This window comes from Symphodus melops (assembly GCF_947650265.1).
Source record: "Symphodus melops genome assembly, chromosome: 2".
Lineage (NCBI taxonomy): Eukaryota > Metazoa > Chordata > Actinopteri > Labriformes > Labridae > Symphodus > Symphodus melops.
In genome coordinates, this window is record NC_136692.1 from 16884915 (window position 1) to 16911114 (window position 26200).

Sequence of the window (26200 nt, forward strand, 5' to 3'; positions counted from 1 at the left end):
ACGGGGAAAAAAAATACAGTAAAGTCAAATTTAAAAGTAAAAGAAATTAGGCATTTAGATGTTGTGGAAAATAAAACATATATTTATGAAATGAAGGTCAGCTTCTGAAATATCTCGTTAACTCTAACAGATGGATGGAGTGCAGAAGACTGAAGTTTGGAGTGCTGTGCTGAACCCGTCTGCTGAGGGAGGTAGAATAATAACATGATACCTTATTATCTCTTCTCAACTACTTGTTAATACTGAATGTATTGGATTTAATGGTTTTGATCGAAGCTCAAATCAGAGGGGAGTTTATTCAGCAGAATGTATCTTAGGACTCAAACACTTGCAAGCTGATAACTTATAGTCAGCAATACAAAATGTATACTTCTTTCAAGTTAAGGAATATACATACTGATACATTTCCATTTCAAAGGTTCTCCATAGTATATGAATGAGAGTGTTACCCAAAAGCTTGTTCTAAATCAAACAGATAGGGGACATTTCTAAGCAGAGTTAGTATTTTATTTATTATTCTGGTCCCTTAAGGTTTCATTTCTAGTTGTTGTTGGCTCAAATATACCGGTACTGTTTCTTTGTAATGATCAATTCTTCTCAGGTTTTGGCTAGAAGCTTAACTATTGCTTTGTTTCCATGAACAACAGGAACACAGACAATTCATGTGAAAAAGCTCAAACTGGAGTCAGTTGTCCCAAATTCTGTACCAGAGACTTTCATCAATGTCAGAGGTCAGTCAGTCAAAGGGTGATGAAAAATAATCAAACATTAAACGCAGAGAACAGATTATGTAATTCCTCCTTTACTTTCCTCTCCAGGGAATATTTTGGCAGACAGCATTGATAACTCCATCAGTGAGGACTCTCTGGCTTCTCTGATCCAGATGCCTGGGGGCTGTGTGGAGCAGAACTTGGCGAGCATGACTCTGCCGCTCATCGCCACTCTCTACCTGGAGAGAACAAATGACTGGGAAAGTCTCGGGGTACAGCGTAAGGCAGAGGCTATCCGATACATTAGGAGAGGTAAGAGAGATGGAAAGAAGTGATGATTACTTTGATTAGTGGAAGAATATTTTTAAAATGAAGAAAAAAAGGTGTGTGACAACCATTTAGAAACAACAGCAAAATAAACAATGAAACTATTTTACCTGCTGTGTATAGTACTTGGATTTATTTTATTTTTCCGGTTGGTACACATTAATTAATTTATGCATGGGCAATTATTGACATAACTGATTTGTTAGTGATGACATTGATAGTTAGGAGGATTAGTAAAATACTGTACATGTTTTGATGTTGGCTACATTGTGGATGTGTTGGAGATGGACTTGAAATAGTGTCTTATTTGAAAACAAACATTGGGATAGATGAATCAATGAATGTATAACACAGCATTTCTTGACTTATGTATACAGATGACTAGATGGGTTTTGCATGCAACTGGCAGCTGTGGCTCAGTTGGTCGAGTCAGTCGGGTTTGATCCCCAGCAGGATGTCACATCCACAGTAGCTCCTGCAAACACATGTCCAATGTGTCCAATGTGTCCTTGCTCAAGACACTTGACTTCACGTTGCTCCTTTTGCTTCGGACATGAATGTGTATGAATGGGAGTAGTTACTTCTGATGGTCACTTTAGACAGCAATAGGTACATTTGACCTTCAGTGTAAAAGTGCTTTGAGTACTCAGACTAGAAAAGCGCTATACAAGCTTTACCATTTACCATACATGAAAACCTGGATGGGTGATATTCATGATGGTTGATGTAAGGACTGCTGCTGTGGTGGACAGTCAAATGGTGAGTCACCTGGATGGATGAAGGCTGGATAGAGAATTGTGGAACAAGCTTTGCTTTGATTGAGTAAACTTTTTTTTCTTTTACATTGCATAATTTACTTTTTCGATTTTGTTTTATGTTTTCAGGCTACGAGAACCAACTGGCCTACAGAAAGAGTGATGGCTCTTACCCCCCCTACAGGAGGGAAGGTGCAAGCACATGGTATTGTCAGAATTGGACTTTAAATACTGTACCTTCATCAGCTGTAAAGAACTCATAAGCTAATTCTCTGGTCTTGCAGGCAGGCATAATTCACTCTTTAGTGGTGAAATTGTATCCTCTGCGAAACTAACATACATGAGGTATAATGATATCTGATGCTACTGGTTCTAGTGTCATATTTTGGAGGTTTGAATGCATGCAACCACAACTAGTGATTTTTATTCAATAAAATGGTTTAGGAAATCCATTGAGAAGTCAGTATACAGTATGTTAAAATACTTCTTTGATATTTTATCTGAGGGATAGGTAGTATAAGTTAAATAACATCTGTTCAGAAGTGGTTAAATGTAGACTAATCATAATTCCCCTATATGACAGGATCACAGCATATGTTGTTAAAGTTTTCTCCATGGCTCACTCCATCATTGGCATCAACGAGAAGCAAGTGTGTGAACCTCTGCTCTACCTGTTGAAGAATAAACACCAACGTTTGATAGGGAACTTCAGAGAAGACAACCCCGTTTACAGCACCACCATGACTGTGAGACACACATTCACACCATGACAACATGTTGTTAAATTAGCTTACCTCTCATCTTCCCTTCTTTCTTGTTCCTATTGAATGTCTGTATGAAACTGTAAATCTTCCTCATCAAACAAAACATCATGTCATTTCCAACTTAGTCATCCCTTTGAACATGAGGCTTTACATTAGTGTAGATAATGTGTACAACAGCACCGTGACTCTTTATTATATGCTCAATTCCTCTTCAGGTATTCTGGCAGCATGAATTGATTTTACATATTTAATGTAAAAGTAAGAGAGAATGTGTTATTTGGGTTTAAAGAAACATTCACCGCAAAAATAAACATATTTCCTCAAACCAAATCTTTAAAAAAGACACCCTTTTTCCACCTTTTTAAACCGTCCCCTGTGGTCTGAATGAAACTTCTCTGCTGTGCTTTGGTTCAAATATAACACGAATCAATCACCGGAGGAGGTTTGTGACCCTGTATAAACTAGCTCTCTCAGAACGCTCCGTTGTTGGTGAGTGTGGCGTCTCTTTAAATGCAATGAGCCCCCCCTCCGCCTGCCCCTCTTGTCCGCAAGGTGTGTCGACGAGCTGTCGTGGCAACTTGTCAGCATGCCCCCTGGGAAAAAGATGGCTGCTGGATACAACACAGGAGGAGGGGAGGGTTGTTGTTTTTTTTTTTGTTTTTTTACCAGAATCCCACTGTAATGTCACAATCAGAGCAAATCATACACTGAGCATTTTTCTCTAAGTTGTATGCAGACCAAAAACAAAGGACTGGATGGCTTTATTTCACATGTTGTGGGTCAGTAGATACTTAAGTAACCCAAAAACACTGTGTTACTCCCTCCGAGGTCTTAATCAAGGCTCAAGTCGTTCGTTTTTGCTCACAGACATTTATTTAGCCACGTCTTCTTCACGTTACCAACGATGCCAAAACAGTGCCAAATAATGCCGTCAGAACTAATAAAATAAGCAAACAGAACTTACAATTAGTCTGACATCCAAAAAGAAAACACATTGATTTCACATACATATCAGAAATAATCATACCTCATTGGCCTCATAAACTCCAAGGGAATAAAGTTTCTTTCAATCCGAGACTCCATTAACGCCTTCCACATCAAACACTTGTCGTCCCATGCTGCTTTCTTTATGCGCCACCTATTAATTTGTCCCCCCAACAACGCAATCAACAGGAACAAAATATATGTTCCCCACTCAATATACATGGGTTTGTAACCAAAATAAAAGGTACATGAACTTGCATAAATTAACCAAAAAACATAACTTTTTAATCACATTTTGTGTACAATATGAACTTCTATTTATGCATTGTATTTATTTATCTTCACCAACCATGAAAATTATGAACCAAATACATGTTGCTTCCATCAGCAGCTACACACTGTAAAAGTAGATTTTTCATCATATGTCCCCTTTGACTGAAAATGGCTTTTTTCGACATTTTTAAAGATTTAACAAAAATGTCTTTCTGACTGTTTCTACAGGGCGGTGTAGGCGTCCGTGGTGATGAACATCAGATAACCCTGACAGCCTTCGTCCTTATAGCCCTTGCTGAGGCCAAGCAGGCCGGGATCCGTTGCAATGATCCACATTTTAACACAGAGGTAAGTCAGTGAAAAAAAAATCAAGATTTATTGTCCCAAACTGCTACATATTATCTTTGCTTCATTTTTCTACTTAAAAACTGTTGTACACCATATAAATCTGCTGCAGGCAGTTATCCGTAAGACAGCTGACTACCTGAGTAAAGGGCTGTTGAAGCAGGGAAGAAAGCCGTACACTGTGGCCATTACTTCCTATGCATTGGCTCTGCTCGGGAAGACACAGCCCTTCAACCAGATCCAAGTTCTACTCAGAGCATCTGAAGGTATCTAAAATACTAATAATCAGCCTGGGATATTTGTTTGTTGAGCACAGATACACAAAGCCTGCATTTTCTTTCATCCTGTTTCTCCAGTTACCGTGAACATATAAAATGTGGTTTGGGAAAATGGAACCTGTCAAAATAAACAATGAGAGGTTTAATGAATGATCATATATTTCTCGTGTTATTACCTGAACCAGAAGCTCATTCTGTCTTTCCAGGTGGTCAGTGGCCCGACACTCAGAACACCTTGTTCTCACTGGAGGCGACGGGCTATGCACTGCTCGCTTTGATCAAGTTGGGACGTATGGAGGAAGCAGCAGCACCGTTTAAATGGCTTAACAGCCAGCGGAGGAGAGGAGGAGGTTTTGGCTCAACCCAGGTAAAAGCAGGAAGTGTGGAAGCTAAGCTGGGAGCTGCACACTCCAAAGGCGAATTTTTGTTTCCTACTCAGTTGACTACTTTTATGTATTTCTATTATGAACAGGTACACACATGCATGCAGAAAATGCTGCAAGTGCACAAGTCTTTCATTGAAAAACATATTTACAATAGCAATGTTAATGATAATGTTATCAGCTCGTACATCAGTAACACTGGGATAACTACTTCACAGAACCTGTACTCTTAAGAATTATTTATGCAGACCTTATAGACTGGAAAAGTGACGATGCATTTTTGTAAGTCAACCCAGAAGTAGCTACGCCATGGGTTCAAACGAGAATTTGCCCATGGCATTTTTGAATTGGATTGCGGCTCATTGCAGAAGATAAGCTCTGTGGAAAAGACACATTTCTGATTCTTTGCTGTTTGGTTCAGCGGGATGATCTTTACAGATGAACACCACTTTTATGAAATTTGAAGTGTTACTGCAGCTGAGAGAAGAAATAAGCTAACGCTAAGTGAGGAACCCATGGCGCTAAATGCTAACTCAATTCTGGGTTTTAGGACTCATTCCTGTGCCACTCTATTCAAATGTTCAAGCTCGCTGAAGTCTGTGGTTTAAATTTTGTCCTCAACCAGTCCACCATGGTAGTGCTGCAAGCGCTGTCAGAGTACATGATAAACAAACCTCCACCTGGAGACCTCAGCTTGGATGTGGATGTCAGGATGACAGGGCGCAAGGAAATTCGTTACCACTTTGACCCTGTGACCTCCTACGCTGCACGATCCTCCAGGGTAAGGGAAGAATTTAAACAGAATTTAAAATTAAAGGGACTTTTTCAGTAGTCTGAACAGCTTTGTTGTGAGGACATTTCAGGTTTAAGAACACAACTTGGTTCATCAACAACATCAAAAAATGTTTCACTTGATTTCTTCAGTTATATTTGATCAAAAACGTGATTGTTTCCTTGTGCTATGCTTCTGTAGTTGCCCGCTGAACTTGATTTGGAAGTGGAGGCTCGGGGGAATGGACAGGGAATACTGGAGGTAAGATACAAATTATTCTTCTGCAAAAATTCTTTTAAAGCTTATCTTAATATAAGGTTTTTGCTCTGAATAATTCTTCTCTCTTGTGGTTCTTTCTATAGGTTGTGACTTATTACAACCAGCTGCATGAGGTGGAAGGGAAACTTTCCTGTCAGCACTTTGAGCTTAACGTCACTATTGAAGAATCAGGCGGTAAATCAATTTCTCACAGTGTCTTACACATGTATGATGTCTTTCTCCAGTGTGTATGTTCTCTGTCCTCTTAGTTCAGGGGATTTCGTTTATAATGCCATAAAGAGATAAAATTAGGGATGCCATGTTGGCAAACATCCGGCTATCAGTAAACGTCTATTAAACTATTCATAAATTACAAATTAAGTAACATAAGCTTAAGCTAATTGCTTTTAAAATAAAGAACTTGATGAATTCATGAATTGCACACAGGATATACGATCACACCTGTGTATTTTAAAGGATGATTTGTGACTGCCCCTTAACAGAAAAGCCACCCGCAGATGTAGAAAAATCCTACCAGATCACCATCAAAGTGAGGTAATTTGTAGAAGATTTCTCCAAGTTTAAATATTTTCATTGAAAATCATAGACTGACATATTTATAATAACTTTATAAGGATGTATTAAATGTCAGAGTATCCCTTGTTTGAGCTGATCTCTTTGTTTGTCACAGGGCCTTAGGACCCAGGGACGTCAGGATGGTGGTTCTAGACATCAGTCTGCCCACTGGTTTCACTCCAGAGAACTCCGACCTCGAGATGGTAATCAGCCTCTACTATCAGTGCTAAGAAGTTATCTGAAAGCATACAGAGAAAAAGTGCAACTTATTGGCTTTTCATAGAAAATCTCTGGAATAAACTTGACTTGAAAATAATGTATGATTATTTAAAAGTGGTTTGGTTTATAAGATAATTAACAGTAATGATTGATTTTTACGATAACGATACAGACATGATGACAAATAGAGTAGATTAATAAAAAAATGAACAACTAGTCTTTTTTTGCAATTTTATTCCGTACTTTGAAGCCTCTGATCTCATTGATCACTTAGCTTACCATCAGCCAACATTTATTGAGGAAGATTATTCAGAAATGTGTTTGCAAGTGACATCATTATTCTAGAATCGGCATTTCCAATTATGAAACATGTTTTGAATCATTTTAAGGTAAGTCTTATGGAATAGAAATTATTTGCAATTGTTAAAGTGCTGGAGTACAATAAGGATTTATTGACAGATAGGCTCTTTATTCAGAAGGTACATGTGACTTCAGCAACACCATTATCAACGCATTAGGATACAATCAGCACAAGTATAACTGATTCATTATTCTGACGAGAAGTTGCTTGGCTGGGACTAGTCACTGATTCTGTATGTGTGTTTGTCTAGTTGTCCAACTCTGTGGACCGTTACGTCAGCAACTTCAAGATTGTTGATAACCTGAGTGACCGAGGCTCTCTGATTTTACACCTTTTCAAGGTAACTAAAAGACCAGTCACATTTACATGTGCAACCAGAGGGACTGTGACTGACTGATGTCAGTGATCATCTTAAAGTTTTTCTATATGTGAATTTACGTTTCTTTACTGTTTCTCTTTTTCCTCTATTTTCCCTCCTCTCAGGTGTCCCACAAAGAGCCCGAGATCCTGATCTTCAGACTTCAGCAGAGCTTCAAAGTTGGCCTCCTGCAGCCCTCCTCAGTTACTGTCTATGAGTACTACAACCCTGGTAGGAAAACACATCCTAGACATCACAACTACTTTATCATAACAGAGAAATGTTTGATAAAAGAAATCATTTCAACCACCTCTATACATTTTCCTACATCTAAACTACCAATAGATTTTGATTATTAACACGACCCAAACAAGCACAAACAATCTGACAGTTGAACAGAACAAACAACATAAAATAAATAAAATAATTAGGATCTCTTCAGTATTCATAAATTCAACAAAATATTTTCACTCCCAGTACATTTTACATACAAATCTGCACGAAGTGCTGCGCTTGCCCCAAGCAGAGCTGGCTCTGGCAGGTGAGAATTTCTGATCATAGTTTAAAATTGTATAATTTAATTACAAGTCTCTGTTTTCATTGTGCTAAACAACGAAACAGCAAAGTATCTCCTTAAACTCTGACATTTTTAGGAGAGAGTTTTACCTCTGTAAGTATTGTTATATCAGTATTCCCATACTGTATAACAGGTATACTTTCAGTATGATGGTGCCAGCCAGGTGTTAAACCCTCCCTCTTTGTCTGTGTCAAAGATCACCGCTGCAGTCGTACCTACAATCCCAAAGAGGACAGAGAAGAGCTCACACAGATCTGCAGGGACAATGTCTGCCGCTGCACACAGGGTAAAACACAAATGTGTCTGCAACATAAGTGGAATTGGTGTCCAAGTTTTCTGTTATTTAAGTTTATTTAAGTTATTTGCTTCAAATCTCCAGGTGACTGCTGTATCTCCAAAACTGATACTGAAAACTTCCCCAACAAAGAAAGAGAGACTTTCGCCTGCGAAAGTTTACACCACGGTACAATACACTGTAACACATTCACAGCAACCATAATTTGTGAAGTTATAACCAGAGGCTTCGATATAAAAAATTATTGAATGTTTCCTGATTTTTTTTTTTCAGTTTTCCAGGTGAAGGTGCTGAATCTCAGCCAGAGTTACTACGACAAATACGAGATGGAGATCATGCAAGTTATCAAGCTGGGTGAGTTGGAACATTGGCTGTGTGCCTAGGTATTATAAAAAACAAGGATGTTCAGCTAATTAAACAAACCTGGAAGTCCTTTTAAATCAAATAAAGATGAATGAATAACTCTTAACTTAATGCCATCAAAATAACTTATATTTGCTCTTATGAGTGTAAAGCTGACATATCAACTGAACCTCTTCCTCCTGCCATCAAGGTCTGGAGGCTGGAGTTGAAGTGGGAGAAAAGCGGATTTTCCTGTCTCATGGAGGCTGCAGAGAGGTTCTCAACCTGAGGCCGGGCTCCCAGTATCTCATCATCGGCCCCAAAGTGGACCAATGGGACATTGATAGTGAAACCAACAAGTAAGGAGAGCAAAATAAATAAAGATGTTTATGCCAAAAGTTTTGGAAAAAATTGAGAAGTTTACTTCCATGGTAAACTAAAGAATTAATGGTTCTGACTATGTGCTGATGTGTTTTATTTAAATGTAAACCTTATTATCAAGCTCAAGGTTGAACGTGGACTGGAAATAATTACTACAGAAGATTTTTTTTGAGATAATTGCATTAAAAAAATCATTATTATGGTGCTTAAACACAGCAGGATCTATATGAAGTCAAACTTAACTGTCTTTCCTCCCTTTTTGTTTGCTTCCTGACTTTCAGGTACATCTATATGTTAGGAAAAGACACCTGGGTTGAGCCCTGGCCTTCATCTGCAGAGTGCTCCAGCAATCCCAGCCTGCAGGCCAAATGCAAGAGCCTCGATGATACAACATATGAACTGTCTGTCAACGGCTGCAGGCAGTAGTCAGCTTTTGCAATAAGTGAATAATAACATTCAAAATGCAAAAAAAGAACTACAAGTAGAGTTATGGCCACCTACCCATAAAATCTTTCCCAACTGTGATGATGCAACATGAACTATAAAGTTCTGCTGTAAGAATATAATAATACTAAAAGGAAACAGAACAGCCTGTTCAAGGTTATTATAGCTTTGTTTTAAGTGTTAAAGTGCAAATGGTAAAACAGTTACAATGGCTACTTAAAGATGTATACATGACACATGTTGTTGATAAAAGAAAGAGATAGATTCCACATAAAAAGGTCATCATTGATACATAGTTCATTATTATTGCCTCCATAAAGGAAGGTAAACATATCATAAAAATAAGTCCTCCTATAAAAATAAAAGGATATCAGCTCAGATAATTGTTAGTACGTACTTTCATGGTTTTCATGGTTCTTTTCGGTTTGTGAAGCTGTAATACGTACATGTGTAAGTGATCTCATCATCGCAGCAAAGGCAAATTTGGTTTGGGGCCAACAGTCTGTTGTCTAGCCTAATACAGAAGTACACAAATAGTAAAGAATTTGCAGGTTTTACTTCCGAGCAGAATATAAACAACACTGTCTAGATGAATACTTGGCCAGTGACTGCAAGGTCCTGGTCAGCATGTGTCAGTCATTGTGAGATCTTGGTCAAGCATGTTTGAGCAACTGTCTGTAATGTATATTATGTTGATAGACCCCCAGCTAAATAAATCTAAGATGATCCACAGTCTTTTTCACAATGTTTTCCTTTTACATTTAACACAGAAACAGAAGCGCCCACCTAACAATAATGAAACCATGTTGGAAAGGTTAGGAGATACAGTAGAATAAAACGATTAAATAATTGTTTACAACAAACCTGTCTTTTGTATTATTACAAAAGACAGGTTTGAGCTCTCATGTATTATTTTTATCTCTACATAAAAAAAACGTATCTGAATATAATGGTGTGTTCACAGACTGTTCTGTACGAAGAGTCATGTGACTTCTGCTTTAATAAGCTAAATATGTATATACAGTAGGACAGGAGCTGCTCAGTTCAGGGCAGCAGGGCTCTTGTCAAATTTGACAGCAGAATATTCAACACCTTCACGCTGTTCTTCCTCGTTGCGTCTGTGGCGTTGAGCTGGTCTGATGTTGGAGCAGAGAGAATCTGCCTGCTTCTTGGTGAACTTAACACAGGAATAATGAAGGTCGTCCTGCTCGTCCTGCTGACCCTGAGTTGGTAAACACTGCATAGACGCAATTATTGTGATTTAGAGGGTTGCACTTAAAAGAAATGTCAAATGATTGATTCATTAATTTGGCATGGCTGCTCTCACTGTTTGTGTATCTCTGATCAATGAAGCAGTACTATTAGCCTCCAGACAGTATCAATATTGTAATTGGTTTCTTTATTAATCATTATTCAGGTTTGTGAGGGTTTTTTTCATCTGAATGTGTGAACCCACATTTAGAAGTGACAATAGTCTCTTATTCGTTTTCATACCTGCTCCCTGTTGTCTTCTGGTCTCTCTCCACACAGTTGCTTGGACACCCTTTTCTTCCTGTTTAGAAGGATCAAAAAAAAAAAGGATTTTCAAGTATTGAGTGAAAAGGTAAACAAAATGAATCAACGTCAACCAGCCTACCTTCACCTCTTACCTTCTTTACTCAAAATTGTTGTGTGTACACAATGAGAGATTTTGATGACATTCAGGGTGTGCTTTTTTTGTTTAAACTTTGAATAGGCTTAGAGCATCTGGGTAAACTGAAAAGCAAAGTTCTTACCTAATCAATATGAAGACAAAGAGGAGTATGACAGCAAGGACAACAAACATGGTGGTTCCAACAACTGTTGATGTATGGAGTCAGAACAGTCTCATAATGAATAAATGCACACAGAAATAAATAACTGCACGAATAAGGACTCACAAATGTATTTGGGAGTTGTATATAAATACGACTCGATACACAAATGCATTTTCAATGCACACACAAATGTGTTTCAATTCATATATAAATACAAAAAAAATTATATATGAAAATAAGATTTGTAAACACATTTGTGATGATTCACAAATGTACAAATCTAAAATACATTTTTGGAAGTTGTTACATATATGAATTGTCAAATGCGCATTTGTCTCAGTGCTTTTAATTTGAGTTTTGAGACTCATCGAGCGTAACTCCGATCCACAAATGTGTTTTTTTTCTAAAAGGGAGTTGTCTGCAGCCAATCAGGTATCTCACTCCTTTACAGCCTATCATAATATACGTAGACGCCTATGGCTGTGACACTCTATGATTGTGGGTTGTGTAGTTCTTTCAGTAGATATGGAGAATAAATCTTTTTCTTCAAACGAGGTTGATATCAGATGAGAGTCTCCTACAGGAGCATAAATCGTCATTTTACACTCGGGTAGCTCGTGGTCACTCTAGCTGTGATGGTTATGACGTCATGGCGAACAATCAAATCGGGTATGGAGAAAACGAACAGGATTTTATCATCCGGTAACAAACTGTTTAGCCCTACTGTCTTCAGAGAAAGCTCCTGAGCGTTCTCTGTACGATGTCATCTCGCACTGTGCAACTGTATCGCTCACGATCTACAACCAAAGTTCACGATAATCTGCTCACACTGTGTAGACCTGAGCACTCGAAACACAAGTTAAATCAGGACGGAGCGTTGACCAGTGTCAATAAAGTTTCTTTTGTAAGCTCCAAAAGACTGAGGTACAAGTCCTTTTATTTCAGCCATTAGCGTCGGGTTGTATCTAATGTTAATGCTGGGGGCGGCCATGTTGAATTAACCAGCACTGATTTAAATGTTATGTTATGTTGTCATGGTGATAGAATGTTTAGGAAAAGATCACAGCAATTCTGGAACTTGTGACATCAAAGCAATCTTATAAATACCAGCTCTGACCAGAACCCTCTTCAGTTCACGGATGCAGCCTGAGACGAGCAGTTCACACACTCATTCTGAGACTTTAACAGTTCACTGACTCATTCTGAGAAACAACATTGTCGAACAGACTTATCAACAACTACACAAATAGTACTACATCCAAGGTCTTGTTCCAGCTACGAACAGTCATGCAGCACAACAGATCCCAGCGCAGGGAAGCTCAAACTTCCCGTCAAAGGAGGGAAGGAGGGAGCTGGCAGCCCCACTGGCAAAACCAGGGTGTTCCCCATCGTCCATCAAATCAGGGAAACCCAACAGACTTTCAGACGATCGCAGACCTGAAGATCGAACTGATTCGTCTGGAAACCCATCTGAATAGGCAGAAAGATCTGAACAGAACCGGGTCAGCAAAAAACCTGCAGATCATCAAGGAGTTGGAAGAAAAATTTGAAGTTAGAGAAAGCGAAGAGGCTGGAGTGTGAAAAAGAGAACAGGACATTAAAAGACGAAATGAAGCACCTGAATCTGTCCTCTGAGAGACAACCAGACATGCTTGATTACTCTTCTAAAACCAAGGAGGAGCTCATCAGTGTCATCTCTGCACTCCAGGAGAAAGACTCAAGTGGCCCAAAGCTGCAAGAATCCTTCAGCAGCGGCTTTAAGACCTCGGAGCAAACTCTGACCTTAAAGAACCAGCTGGAGGAAATGAAGAGCAGGTGTCAGGAGCTGTCCTCCAAACTGGCAGCACAACAGGCGACCAACGAGAAGCTGCAGAAGAAGGTGAGGGACCTCTACAAAAAAGAGGAGACCCAGTGGTGGAGGGCTGAGAGCCTCAAGAAGGAACTGGAGGAGATCAGGTTTCAACATGAGGAGAGTCTGGAGCTGTCCTCCAAACTGGCAGCACAAGAGGCGACCAATGAGAAGCTGCAGAACAAGGTAGAGGACCTCCAAAAACAAGAGGAGGCCCAACGGCTGAGGGCTGAGAGCCTCCAGAAGGAATTGGAGGAGATCAGGCTTCAACCTGAGAAGAGTCTTGAGCTGTCCGCTAAACCAGCAGCAGAGGAGGAAAAACTGTGCGAGCAGGAGAAGATCTCTACATGGAGAAAGATCAAGAAGGCCTTCACTCCAAGTTGTCGCCGCTAATACAAGCATCTGAAAAAAACAGTTGCTGCTCCGTATGTGACCACCTCAGCCTCTCTATCACCTCCCCAACCTCCAGCTGCAACGACACACCGGCTGTAACAGGCCAAGCAGTCACAGTGGGGACATGTAGAGTCCTGACAGTCTGAAGCCGGCTGGTTTCTGCCCGTCAGGACTTGACGTGTTCACACTGGGTCTGCGTGGGTTTTTTTCTCCGGGACGCTCCGGTTGATTCCCACACATAAATTCGGACTTAATTAAAGATTTGGCACAAATTTCAATAAAAGTTTGATTAATAATTCAAATATGGAACATTTACTTTAAGCCATCCTGTCTTCCCACAGAATTCTAATTACTTCACTTGAGTTTGGTATAAATCCATTACCAGCAGGCTGTTGTGTTTCCCTCCCTCTGCCTTTACCTCTTTGTGATAAATTGCCGGGTTAATGAGTTTCGGTCCTCTCACCATTCGGCTGTAATCATTTTGACCTCAGTACAACTAAAACTGCCCAGAAGTAATATTTTTACACAGTGTAAATCTAAGCCTCCCTCACAAATTACTTGTTGACAATTAATACCTAAACAAGCTAATGCTACTGAGGATCTCTTTGAATCAAACATCCTCTGCAATATCAATGAAATCAAATGAAGTTAAGAAAAATATATAAGATATCAATAAGTCTAATTTGTAGTTTTAAAATCCGATGCATGTTGATGAAGCAGGTCTCGTTGGTGTGTAGCACATGTCCTCTGTTTCCTTCTCTGAAAACTGCAATTCAAATGATCCTCCAAAGATTCTCCATTGAGGAGTTGATGACTTTCGATATTTTATTAAAGAAAATTAATTGAGAAAAATAAGCAGTAGCATATTTTTAGAAACAAAAGACAAACAACTTAACATACCACACGAGTGATCGCGCTCCAAGTTCTCAAGGCAACACCCTCTTTAAAAATAAATACTGTAGCGTCCTGTGATTTAAAACATCAGTAAACTGTTTATGGCCTTTGTCAGTTTGCTTCAAGGTAAGCATCCCATGATGCATTGCTAACTACAGTTCTTAAGTGTTTTAGATCACAACAGTATTTTAGTGTAGAAAATTGGCCGTAGATTAACAGCAATTGCTTTCAATGCAACTTTCAAATAAAGCTTATTGTTTTCTTTGTGCAAATACTCGTGACATCTTTCTGGTATCGTGTCGCAATATCATCACACTATAGCCGACATTAACACAACATGCATAATTTACCTCAACAGTGTCTCTGTCTCTCTGGATTACTTTGCTTGCTAATTCTTTTGTAAGGTAGCATCATAGACTGTAACGTGCAGCATACACCCACAAGTTGTCATTAACATTACAGTATAAAATAACTCTCCTTTGTCAACCAAATGAAATTGCTGAGTTAAATTATTCACACTTTCTTTATGTCCTGTGACCAGACGATAGTTGCTGAATATAAAAGCAGAAAAAAGGCGCAAAATAACAGGAAGTGCTCGTCAACTAAAAACTGGCTAATTCTGTTGAGTTGGATTCATTAAAAATTCTCTTAGTTTAGAATTACCTAAACAGATTATATTTACTGCAACTAAAATAAGCAGATACGATCTTAAACATTTTTGTTTGAAAGTTACTTAAATAATTGCCACAAAATAAAGGACGCATTTATATTGAATACATTTAATCTGATATATTAAGTTAAATGTACATGACTACAGAATCATTTATTACAGTGTATGGGAAAATTCAAGTAAGAAAAAATAGGATTCCATCATACCAAGTCTTCATAATAACAATAGAACCCGAAAAACTGATAACAATATAATGTTTATATTGTTTTTATGAGGATGATGTGCCTTTGTTAATAGCAGCTCCTCTCATGGCAGCACTGGCGCTGTTAAGTTTCACAGCTGCGTACTCAGTGACATCCTGTTGCTCTGTGTGTCTGCAGGGCAGAGCTGGTCTGCTGGGTTTAGAAAAGTACACACTGGCATATTGAAGGTCATCCTGCTCCCCTGGTGGTTTCTGATTAAGTGGACAAAATGAGTTTGAGTAACACACTGTACAGTAACTGCTTGTAACATGTTAGCTGATTAGTTTTTGACTGAAATATTTGCCTCACCAGAATGCTAAGTAGATTTAAGATTGTATTGTACAATCTTAGTCTTCTGACTACTCAAAGCACTTTTCACAATGCAGGTCACAAATGATTCACACACTGATGGCAGAGGCTTTTGTATAAAGTTTCCATCATTATTAACTTGTTCAGTTATGTCCATTCTCTTCCCCTGACATAGTAATGGGAGCAACTTGCGGTTAAGTGTTTTGCCCAAAAGCACGTCAACATGTGGCTGCAGGAGCTATAGATCAAACCCCCAACCTTCTGGTTGAAAGTTGTCCAACTCTACCACTGGTCCATTAGCAGCACCAATGTATTCAACAGGTATTCTATATATTGCACATTTAAGTTTATTAGACAGCAGGATGAATACATATTTTGTACTACTATGATATAAATCAATATTCTTACCATGTTGTCCTGTCTCTTTTTAGCCTTAGAAGTCCTTTTTTTCCTTGTAGGAGGAAATGGAAAAAAAACAACAACACTACTAATAACTACTAATAATTACAACAGAAAACAACAATGATTCTTCCAGCAACAACCTGTAATTTTCCTCCCCCAAAGCAAGATCATCAAAGAACAATTTCAGAAATAATTATCATCTGAAACACACTGTCAATGTCAATTAAATATTTTTACACGAATAAGAATTGCCTCCTACAGCTAACAAAGTTCTTTTTTTGGCCTAACCTAATCAATTATATGATAAATGGTTTGAACCAGTCGGTTAAGTCACTGTAGGTGTAGTCAGCAAGACTACTGGTTGAGTAGAGAAAGAGCAAGCAGTTCATTTGTGCAGATTTTTTGAAAAACTGTAATGAACTAAATTAAATATGCTACAGGCAGAGCTTAATGTAAGACAGTGGAAGGTCAGCAAAACCTTTGACAAGATGATAAAACTTACAAAGGATGGATGGTTAAGGGTTTTTTTAGTTCATAGATGGGTAGATGTGTAGATAGGATGTAAGGAATTAATGAAGGAAGGAAGGAAGGAAAGAAGGAAGGACTATTGGAGTCTAAGCCCCGACTGGTTCATCTATCAACCAATCACTTAGAATGTAATTCAAAATATTGGATCATAATTGTTTTTCAGAAAAGGGACACATTGGTGCATAAAAACGGATCAGAATGCAGGAAAATTAATTTTAGGCTTCCAAAATTTTCTGGGGGAGATCCTCAGACCTCCCCCACTGGGTCTTTCGCACCCTAGTCACATGTATAATGGGGACATAAAAGTAACAAAAAACATCTGTTTTTGTTTTTTTGTGGTGCACTATACATGTACTATATATTTGCATAATATATATGCAAATATATACATACACACACACACACACACACACACACACACACACACACACACACACACACATATATATATATATACACATTGCAATTTCAAATGTGATTTTATAGGAGAATCTCACCTTGGAAGTCTACTGGCAGTCTCAATTTTGACAGTTGCATATTCAATTTGATCCTCTCTGTCCCTTTTCTGTGTTCGTCTGTGGGACCAAGCTGGCCTGACATTAGAGTAAAGAACATCTGCTTGGTTTTGACAGAAGCGGATACTGGTATTGCGAAGGGGATCCTGCTGTTCTTGTCGTCGTCTCTCTGCTGCAGCTGACAAGTTCTCATATACTTGACCTATATTTTGCTGATTGAACAAACAGAATTCAAGCATATTAAACTACGTTGCACAACATGACTTTAAGGAAGAATGTTTGACATTTCAACCCAGTAGATGTCGCCCTTGAGCTCAGGCATTAAACCACAAACTGCTGTTTGATGACACCTCCGCTACTCTGATTCACTCACTCATTGTACATGGTCATAACCCAGAGAGACAATTACACAGAATACATTTGTATGTAAAATATCTTACATTCTTACTTTAAATAAAATAATTTTTAATAATATTTAATCTAGGTTATCTTTTTTTAAATTACAATTCCTGGAGACAAACTGATATTTTCTTGCCACGTAACTCAATGCTCTTTATTGTGAATTGTAACTTTTCTGATCCTAACGAGGGTTGCAAAGGGGTGGAAAGTTTCTGGTAAATTTACGGAAACTTTCCATGGGAAGTTTAGCTTGGTAATTTTGGAAATATTCCAAATCAGAAACTTTCCATGGGAATTGTGGGAATTTTTGGTAATTAACTGGAAATTGAGGGTAATTAATATAACTGTATCATATCCATGCACTAATACAAAAACATGTTGTTTTGTCCTTAGCAGACATCTATGCAACTTTTTAAAATAAGAGGTCCCAACATACATTTTTAAGGACTTGGTAATTCCTTGAAATATTTCAAAATTCCCTTTCTGAGACTATTCCAATAGCAGTAATGGATATTCAGAGAGGTTTGGGTTATTTTATTTGTACCCATGTGTGAGAGGTAAATATTTGTCATATTATGAGAAATACCCTCAAACGCTGAAAATGTTTCATATTTTTTTCTGGGAAAGTAACAATCTGCTTTTATATATCTGCAATCAGACACTTTTGTTAATAATTAAATACATGGATTCATCCTTTCTCACCTGTTCTCTGTTATTGGGTCTCTTACTACCTTTAGATTGTTGTGTGAAGGACCTCTTTCTCCTGGATGGGAAGATTAGGAATAAAACGAATGAAAAGCAGGAGTATAGAAGATACATAACTGACAATAGTCATAGAGACACACAATTCCTCACCTTATCCAAAGAAAGACAATGAGGAGAATGATAGCTAGGAGAAGGGCAGAGATTGTTCCTACAGCTGCCAATGTCCTTGCGCCTGGATAATGAGAGAGAATGTTGGCAACTGATAGAGGAATTAAGGAATGTTTAAGTACAAACAGTTTACATAATTGCTCCATAATAAGCTTTCCGAGGTTTGTATAGATTTCCTTTCATAATCATGACCTTAAAAGCTTGATCTTGTTTTCAAGACTAGTAATCAGAAACCTTTGGTGACTCGCATGATAGCTCATATTCATTATGATAAAGCAGCCAATACATACCATGAAATTTGTTTCATAAACGTGTAAATATATAAACTAAATTACAAGTATCCAAAAAAATCCTATCATATTCTCTTTTTGTTATTATAAATGTTATTCCTAAAAGAGAGCTAACTGTCATACCTGGCCTCATTGCACACTTGCACAGTAACGTTTGGTCCACCTTGCATCTTATGCTAGCTGAGATGATATGCACGCAATAAAAAAAATACATTAATTTCTAATCAATCACACAAACCAGATGGACAGAAAATACAGACATGAAGGATGCGGTAACCAAAAAAATCCACATGCCAGCTTCAACTCATCCCGTTATTGCAGGTGCACTATGGCACTTCTGCATGTGTGTTTCTCAAGGAAAAAATTGTGAGGATCTCTTGTTTGGACCACTCCTGCTCAGGCTTATTTGATTTCTTATGGCCTGAGTGTCTTTACCACAATTCCGTACATTCTGAACATGTCATTGCACTTTAAATACTTTAATATACTGATGAAAATACTGACATACTTTGAATTAACATTTACTTGTCATGGGACACTCTTATTGTGTCCTAAGAGTACTTTTGCTACTACCACAGACATACATTTTTAGCACATAAAAGCAACCAATGTCACCTTTTTATTCATCTTTATTAAGGGAAGCTTTAACCTTTCTTTTACCAGGTGAGCCCTACTAAAATAAGATGTATTTTTGTATCTCTTTTTTTAACCTCAAGTCTGTTAAGGCTAAAACGCTTGTTGTGATTGATCTCTGTCCCTCTACTCCTCACATACACACGTTCCTCCTGCGCTATGCCTGTAAGTGTTAGCACACTCCTGCTTGTTTTTTAATTGGCTCACAGATTAGATTTACAGTGGTGGGACATATAGATTTCAACATCAGACCACAACTAACATTTTTAATCCTGTTTCATCCGGTTAAAAAAATCAAAACACATGTATCATTATTTTGTTTACCAAAAGACATGTTTGGCTCCTATATGGAAAAACAGTTGTTGACAATGTTAATTCTCTTATTTAAGTTAACAAAATGAACACTGAACACATTTTGATTCTGACTACTCAAACATGGTGATCTATAAACCACAAGAATTTGATGTTGTTTAGCTTTCTAGCTAGCAGTCAACATCACAGGTATAAGTTTGAAACCTGGTATGTAAATGGACCAGTAACCAGTCACTCACCTGGCACAGACATCAAGGCAGACGTGTGACTTCCTACTGTGTTCTGGGCTTCACAGTAATAATTTCCGTTGTGTTCTGCCCTGAAGTCACTGATGGTGAAGATCGGTCCTGAAGCTTTAGGTGAGTCTTCATTCTCCTTGTACCATGTGTAATTAGCTGCTGGGTTCGCGTCACTGCTACATGTCAGAGTGACCAAACTGCCCTCCACGACCTCAGCAGAGAGATGTATAGTTACAGAGGGAAGCTTTGGACCATCTGGAGGGAAATATTATAGTTCACATCATGTCTGTCAACCTGATGAGGGGCTTCCTCTCTGAATTCACACTGCAAGCCTTCACGCAAAATTTGCTCAGATTCTGTATTCTCTGTTTGGCTCTTTACGTTATCTTCTAACTGATATCAGATTTCTGTGTAACCCCACGGCCCAAAACATTAATAAAATGAATATAAAACAACAAACCAAAAGCAAACTAAGCAGATATGTGCAGTGGGAGCTCCTGTCAGCTTACCCATCAGAATTTGAGCATGGGGAAAACTTTAGGAACTTTTTTACTCACATTGAACGTCTAAAAGTAGAGAAGTGGAGTTGACTTTTCCGTATTGGTTTTCAGACTTGCAGTAGTAGAGCCCTATGTCCTCTGAGCTGATGTTGGGGAAATAATAAGTGCTTTCCTGTCCTTGATGCAGTTTGTGGTTCTCCTTGTACCAGGTATAATTAGCTGCTGGGTTCGCATCACTGCTACAGGTCAGAGTAACTGAACTGCCCTCCACTATTTCAGCCGAGGGACTCACTGACAAAGTTGCAGACTGTGGACAATCTGGAAGAGGAATTTGATTTAAAATATTAAAAACTCAAGGAGGCTTGCAACATGTAAAACTTTAAAGCAGATATATTGAATTTGACTGTTTTAAACCACTAAGAAATGTTGCTAATATTTATACAAATACTGACAAAAAAAAAAAAAATCATCTACTGAAACGCTATCTGAATGTTGAATGTGTGGAGAGAGGATAAGGCCTACCCCTTTAAAGGAGATACTGTACAATATGCCTGGCAGATTAAAGCTTTTTGTTGGACTTGAAGAGGCTGACACTTACATTTCACGCTCAAAAGAACATATTTTGATTTCCTCCTTCCCAGCATGTTCTCGGCTGTACAGTAATACTCCCCAGAGTCAGCAGACTGGACAGAGTGGAGGAAAAGCTGTGGTTCTGTGAACAGTACTTGGTTGTTCTTGTACCAGGTATATTTAGGCTCTGGGTTAGCTTCACTGCTACAAGTCAGAGTCACTGAACTGTTCCTCATTATGTCACCAGGCGGGATCATCAGAACTGACAGAGGTGTCGGGGCATCTGAAGGAAATAATGTGAACACTCAGTGATACAAACATGTCAATCTGCCTATACTTGTTGACATTAAATGGCTTGTAAATGTAAGTGTTTCTTTCAGAGGAATAAAAAAAATCAACTGGAGTAAGTGTTAAAGCCAATATCTTGATGTGAATCCTGCCTGTGCATTCTTGTGCATGTGCAAAATGCATAGAGGAAGGTTCCAAACATGAAAACATTGCTTTATTGCTTTATGGTTATCTAAATAGGTTCAGGGGAACTTTCTATGTCATTGAAGAGGTTCCAGCTATACAGCCTATTATAACTTCACTCCATGTGTTATGAGCATACATATGATCCTCTTAAGGGTTGTATACGCTGACAACTGAATATGTTAAGGAAAATGTCTTCCAGATCAGGAAGCTTGAAAAAAGTTCTGATAAATTTTTTTTTGCTGTGGGTTTAGAGGTCATTTACATGAAAAACAATTACTCTGGTGGTACTAGTGTTCAAAAACTTCATTGTACCTTTTTGTTTACTTTATCCACAACACTATGATTTAAAATGGGAAAAAAAGACACATTTCTGAGAGACATGATTAAAATAATATAACCCATATGTCCATACATTGGTCTAAAGAATGATTCGAGTCTTGGGATATGTTGTGTATCATGTTGAATTTTGACTGACTTTCAACTAAAATACTTGTTTGGTGAAGTTACACCATATAGCAGCTGAAATTAGCTAAGTTCAAAATATATATTTTAAAGTCAGTTAAAATGTATTGACAAACATTTAAAAAATAATATATTTTTATATGTTATTTTATAAACTTATTGATCCCCGAGGGGGAAATTGTGGTTCGCTCTTATTATTTTAGAGACATGCTCACACACACGTGCACAAGCAGGACCTGTGGACATGCATTAATAGAGAGATGTTAGAGTGCAGCGGCTGACCCCACTGGAAGCGTCGCTTGAGCTGGTGGGGGTTTGGTGCCTTGCTCGGCAGTGCTCGAGAAGTGGTCTGGCACCTGCAGCTACCAAACCAACTTCTATATTTTGGTCCTCATCAGGACTTCAGTCGGCAACCCTCCGGTTTTCAACCCTCCATTTCCCAACCCAAGTCCCTATGGACTGAGCTAATGCCACCCTCCGAATAAGATGATCATCTTATAATGAAATAATTTAACTGCTAGCATGTTCATGCCTATTTACATATCGTGCATATACAAATAAACAAATATAGCAATCTGTTACATTCAAACATTGATGTGATGTGAATTGTTTCCTGTAAGTATTGTGACTTCACTAAAGATTCCGTCAAATTCAATTTGTGGGTAACAAGTTGAGATGACTCACACACGGAAGAAGAGTGATATCCCTCGTATGCACAGGAATAAATGTCTGCAGGGTCGACTATTCCTTGATAAGATGAAGAGATTTCGTTGATTATTTTTGTTCCATTGTTGAACCAAACGAAGGGAGAGCGACCTCCATGAATACAGCTGCTGTGACAAATGAGCTTTGGACCCATAGAAGACCAGATCAACTGGACCTGTAAATCTGGATCTGTGAACAAAGAAAAGTCTGGTTAATTTAACAATGAATAACAGACAGTTGTTTTTAAAACATTACCCTCTTCTAGCCAGTTGATATACGTGTAAGCTGCTACTGTATAGCTGAATCGATATACATTCACTTTTAGTATACAATCAATGATGACAACTTATTGCATACCTTTGACAGTCAGAGATGTTCCAGGTAATTTGCTCTTCCATTCAAAATTTCTTGTTCTGAATTTGAAGCGATATTCTGCTGAATCGCTCTCTCTCAGGTCAGAGATTCTCAGAGTGGAGCGTCCTCTCTCTGTTTCAATAACCTCAACACGATCTGTATACTGGGAGGCTTTACGCAGGTCCCCACTTCCCTCTTGACTTTGTTTATGACTGAACCAGAATGTTGATGTGGTACTCCTTTGACTGTTGTAAGTGCAGGAAATGTCCACTGTTGAGCCTTTGAAGGCACAGATTGATCTGTCATCGTACATCACTATGTTGCACGATTGACCATGACCACCTTAAAAATAAAAGATATAAATGAGGCTTCCCGTGTCAAATAAACAATAATGTCACAGAATTATAGAGTATCTCAAAAATTCCCAACAGCACCGTCTTGATAATCTGTAGTATAAACTCACAAACTGAAGGTGAGGGTGATTCTTCATATCCATATCCAGCACAAGAATAACTGTTTGCAGAATAACTGTTTGCAGAAAAAAAATAAAAAACATTCGTAGTTTTCTCCCCATTCTTGTACCAGATGTTGGAAGTTTGACCAGGTAGACGACATCTGCTTTCACACATAACATGGGACCATGTGCAGTCATTTGTTTCGCATGTTTGTGAGTTGTAAATCTGAATCCAGAAACCTGAATTGATGAAGTACAAAATACAAGTTCAAATGTCAACACATGTCAATGTAAAATGAGTCATTTATTAAGAGTTGTTGATGTTTGGCATCTGACATCCAACCTTGACATAATATTACCTGTTACAGACAAAACGACTCCATGAGCACCACTAAAACTCCCACCTTCTTGGTTTGTCATGAACCTGAATTTGTAATTAGCTGAGTCGCTCTCTCTCAGGTCTGTTATTCTCAGAGTGCAATTGTTTTCCTCACAATGATACTGCACCCGACCTGCATACTCTGTGTCGGCCCTCAGATCGAAAGGCACTTTATCCTGAAGTTTTCTATACCAAAATGTGTTCTCAACCTTAGTAGGCAGGCCATTGGTCATCCGTGGATATCTGTAGATGCACTTTATTTCCACTGTTGATCCTTTTAAAGCACATATGTAAGGAGTAGAGTAAGATACTCCCCAGTCATCTCGACCCTGTACCACTGTGACATAAAACACAACATGGATTAAAATTAGAAGGAATAATGTCAGAATTAAATGTTTTTTCAAGTGCCTTGGAAAACATTAATTATCTACAGTCAACCTCTTAAACAATGTGTCTATTTGCTAACTCTGTTAATTTTCCATTAGTTTATTTGGGGGGGGGTTTTAAGATTTTTTTTTTTAAGCCTATTAATTCATCTCATCCATTAAATTATCATCTGAAATACATTTTTACCATGATCCATTGTTTTACTACCTGTTGTTTGGTAAATCGTAAAAGGACTTGAGCTCGTATAGCGCTTTTCTAGTCTTCAGACTACTCAAAAGCCATATTTTCCACACTGCCTGTCACCCCTACCTGGTTGTTATGAAGGGACCATCAGAAGTAACAAATCTCATTCTTACACATACATCGTACTCCACTGACAAAGCAGCGAGAGCAACTTGGGGTTAAGTGTTTTGCCTAACGACACATCAGACATGTGGCAACAGGAACTGGTTCACGAGGATGTTTGCAGCCAACTGCAAAGTGGTGGGAATGAGGGTTAGCATCTCCACGTCTGAGGCCATTGTTCATTGTTCACTTCAGGGGAGTGTGAATGTTGTGCGTGTTGTGTCTTGTGTTCTGTACTGGCGCTTTCCCTGCAATGAAGTTCCTAATGGATATATAAAGTTCATTTGATTTTTTTTGAGTGAGTCTCTGCTTGAAGAAGTTAAAGTATCTCTGGGTGTTTTTGTAAGGGTTATGTGGATTGTAAGATTAACAGGCCAGTTGGTGCAATAATGCGAGTGTTGTATTAGACCTTGATGGTGAAGAAGGAGCTACAGCATGGTAAAGCTGTCATTTACCAATTGAAACCTCACTGATGGTCATTGACTATTGGTAGTTACTAAAAGAATGAGATTGAAGATACAAGCAGCTCCAGTAAGTTTTCACAGAAAGGTGGCTTTGCTCAGCCTCAGAGAAAGTGTGCGGAGCTAAGTAGAGCTGTTGCTCCTTTGCATGGAAAGGAAAAAACAGAATACTGTTATACCAGTTTTGTTTAATTTCCTGTCTGTGGTCAGGTCAGAGGTGTGAAAGTACAGAAGGTGAAGAATAAGGAAGTAAATGCAAATGTCATTGTGGTAACTTACCATTAATGAAATATTGATGATAAGAACATTTAAAATAGTCCCAGTTACTGTTCTCAGGTTGTGATTGAATTGATTCATTGACAATGTTTAATTTTTATACTTTAATGGTGTGCCTTTTTTCTCTCTTATAAAAGGATGCCTCCAATTTCTGAGCACATTAGTGAATGAACACATGATCATCGTCTTTTCTATAAAAACAAAATAGCAAGTCCAGTGCATGGTAATTGGTGCTGGCAGTAATCTACATACACAAGATAAACTATTGCCAATAAAAGCACATTTCTTTTGTTGACATTGGTTTCTATTTCATATTTTATGAGCTGTAAGAAGGCTGGGTTATACATTTCTGTTAGCTGAAACACATTTTAGACTAAAGATAGAGTACATTCAGTTTAACCAACTTTAAAGAATGAAAATGGTGATTGTTGGACTTTTACTAAAGATACAGACAAAACACTCCAAATATGATGAAAATTATAAGTTTTAAGTTGTAAATGCCACTGCATTTAAATATCTGTTAATTTTTAGGCAAACATTACATTGCATTACAACCAAATCAAATGTATGTATGGTTGAGTTATCACATGAAAATGGCTCAAAAAATGATGGCATGCGCACCTGACAAAGAGAGGAGACAGAAAACAAATCCACTCGCCACTGCAGTTAAACTCATATCCTTTCTGCTGAAGAAAGATGCATAAAAAAATACTTAATATGTAAGTTGTTCAAGTAATCCAAAAGCTCTGCTAGTTAATCGAATCTTGAAAGTACGATAAGACAAGTCATCAAATCTACCCTGCCCTCCTTCCTCTTTTCATATTTAGCATGAACAGCTGACGACTTGTACATCCCCAAGAAAAAATGAGGAAATGACTACTTTTATTGTTTAACTATGCGTGAATGTGACAAGCACGTTAAAATCAAGATCGTATTGGTACCATGATCATCCATCTTACGGGGTTAAATCATCAAAAACTGCAATTCTTACATGGGCCACATGTCTTCAAAGGCAAGTTTGCAACCTTACAGCATAAGCTTTTAGCTTTTCAGGTGCAATTTACAAATCGTTCCAGTCAGTGATTTC

General features: G+C 38.2%; 2 protein-coding genes across 2 annotated transcripts in view; one reads left to right on the top strand and one right to left on the bottom strand.

Annotated features, from left to right (window-relative positions):
• Nucleotides 1-10134, top strand: part of LOC306818893 (complement C3-like) — a 28719-nt gene extending 18585 nt beyond the window's left edge. Inside the window, exons 21-40 of the mRNA XM_079336624.1 lie at nucleotides 131-191; nucleotides 648-731; nucleotides 819-1022; nucleotides 1922-1997; nucleotides 2376-2538; nucleotides 4042-4161; nucleotides 4271-4424; nucleotides 4643-4803; nucleotides 5445-5600; nucleotides 5793-5852; nucleotides 5954-6044; nucleotides 6353-6404; nucleotides 6541-6628; nucleotides 7256-7345; nucleotides 7489-7594; nucleotides 8137-8226; nucleotides 8320-8403; nucleotides 8509-8589; nucleotides 8789-8936; nucleotides 9240-10134. Coding sequence (XP_079192750.1) covers nucleotides 131-191; nucleotides 648-731; nucleotides 819-1022; nucleotides 1922-1997; nucleotides 2376-2538; nucleotides 4042-4161; nucleotides 4271-4424; nucleotides 4643-4803; nucleotides 5445-5600; nucleotides 5793-5852; nucleotides 5954-6044; nucleotides 6353-6404; nucleotides 6541-6628; nucleotides 7256-7345; nucleotides 7489-7594; nucleotides 8137-8226; nucleotides 8320-8403; nucleotides 8509-8589; nucleotides 8789-8936; nucleotides 9240-9384 — 2214 coding nt within the window. The 3' untranslated portion in view covers nucleotides 9385-10134. The remainder of the gene's footprint in view (nucleotides 1-130; nucleotides 192-647; nucleotides 732-818; nucleotides 1023-1921; nucleotides 1998-2375; nucleotides 2539-4041; nucleotides 4162-4270; nucleotides 4425-4642; nucleotides 4804-5444; nucleotides 5601-5792; nucleotides 5853-5953; nucleotides 6045-6352; nucleotides 6405-6540; nucleotides 6629-7255; nucleotides 7346-7488; nucleotides 7595-8136; nucleotides 8227-8319; nucleotides 8404-8508; nucleotides 8590-8788; nucleotides 8937-9239) is intronic.
• A 6566-nt stretch (nucleotides 10135-16700) lies between these two features.
• Nucleotides 16701-23924, bottom strand: LOC306820055 (uncharacterized protein; the record flags this gene model as incomplete). The annotated part of the gene is made up of 11 exons (XM_079337709.1): nucleotides 23625-23924; nucleotides 23275-23505; nucleotides 22815-23153; nucleotides 22437-22646; nucleotides 20845-21099; nucleotides 20304-20564; nucleotides 19747-20001; nucleotides 18255-18336; nucleotides 18102-18162; nucleotides 16983-17212; nucleotides 16701-16761 (listed from the first exon to the last, which is right to left on the bottom strand). The coding sequence occupies exons 1-11, from the start codon at nucleotides 23875-23877 to the stop codon at nucleotides 16701-16703; spliced, it is 2238 nt and encodes a 745-aa protein (XP_079193835.1). The 5' UTR covers nucleotides 23878-23924.
• Nucleotides 23925-26200: the final 2276 nt, after the last annotated feature.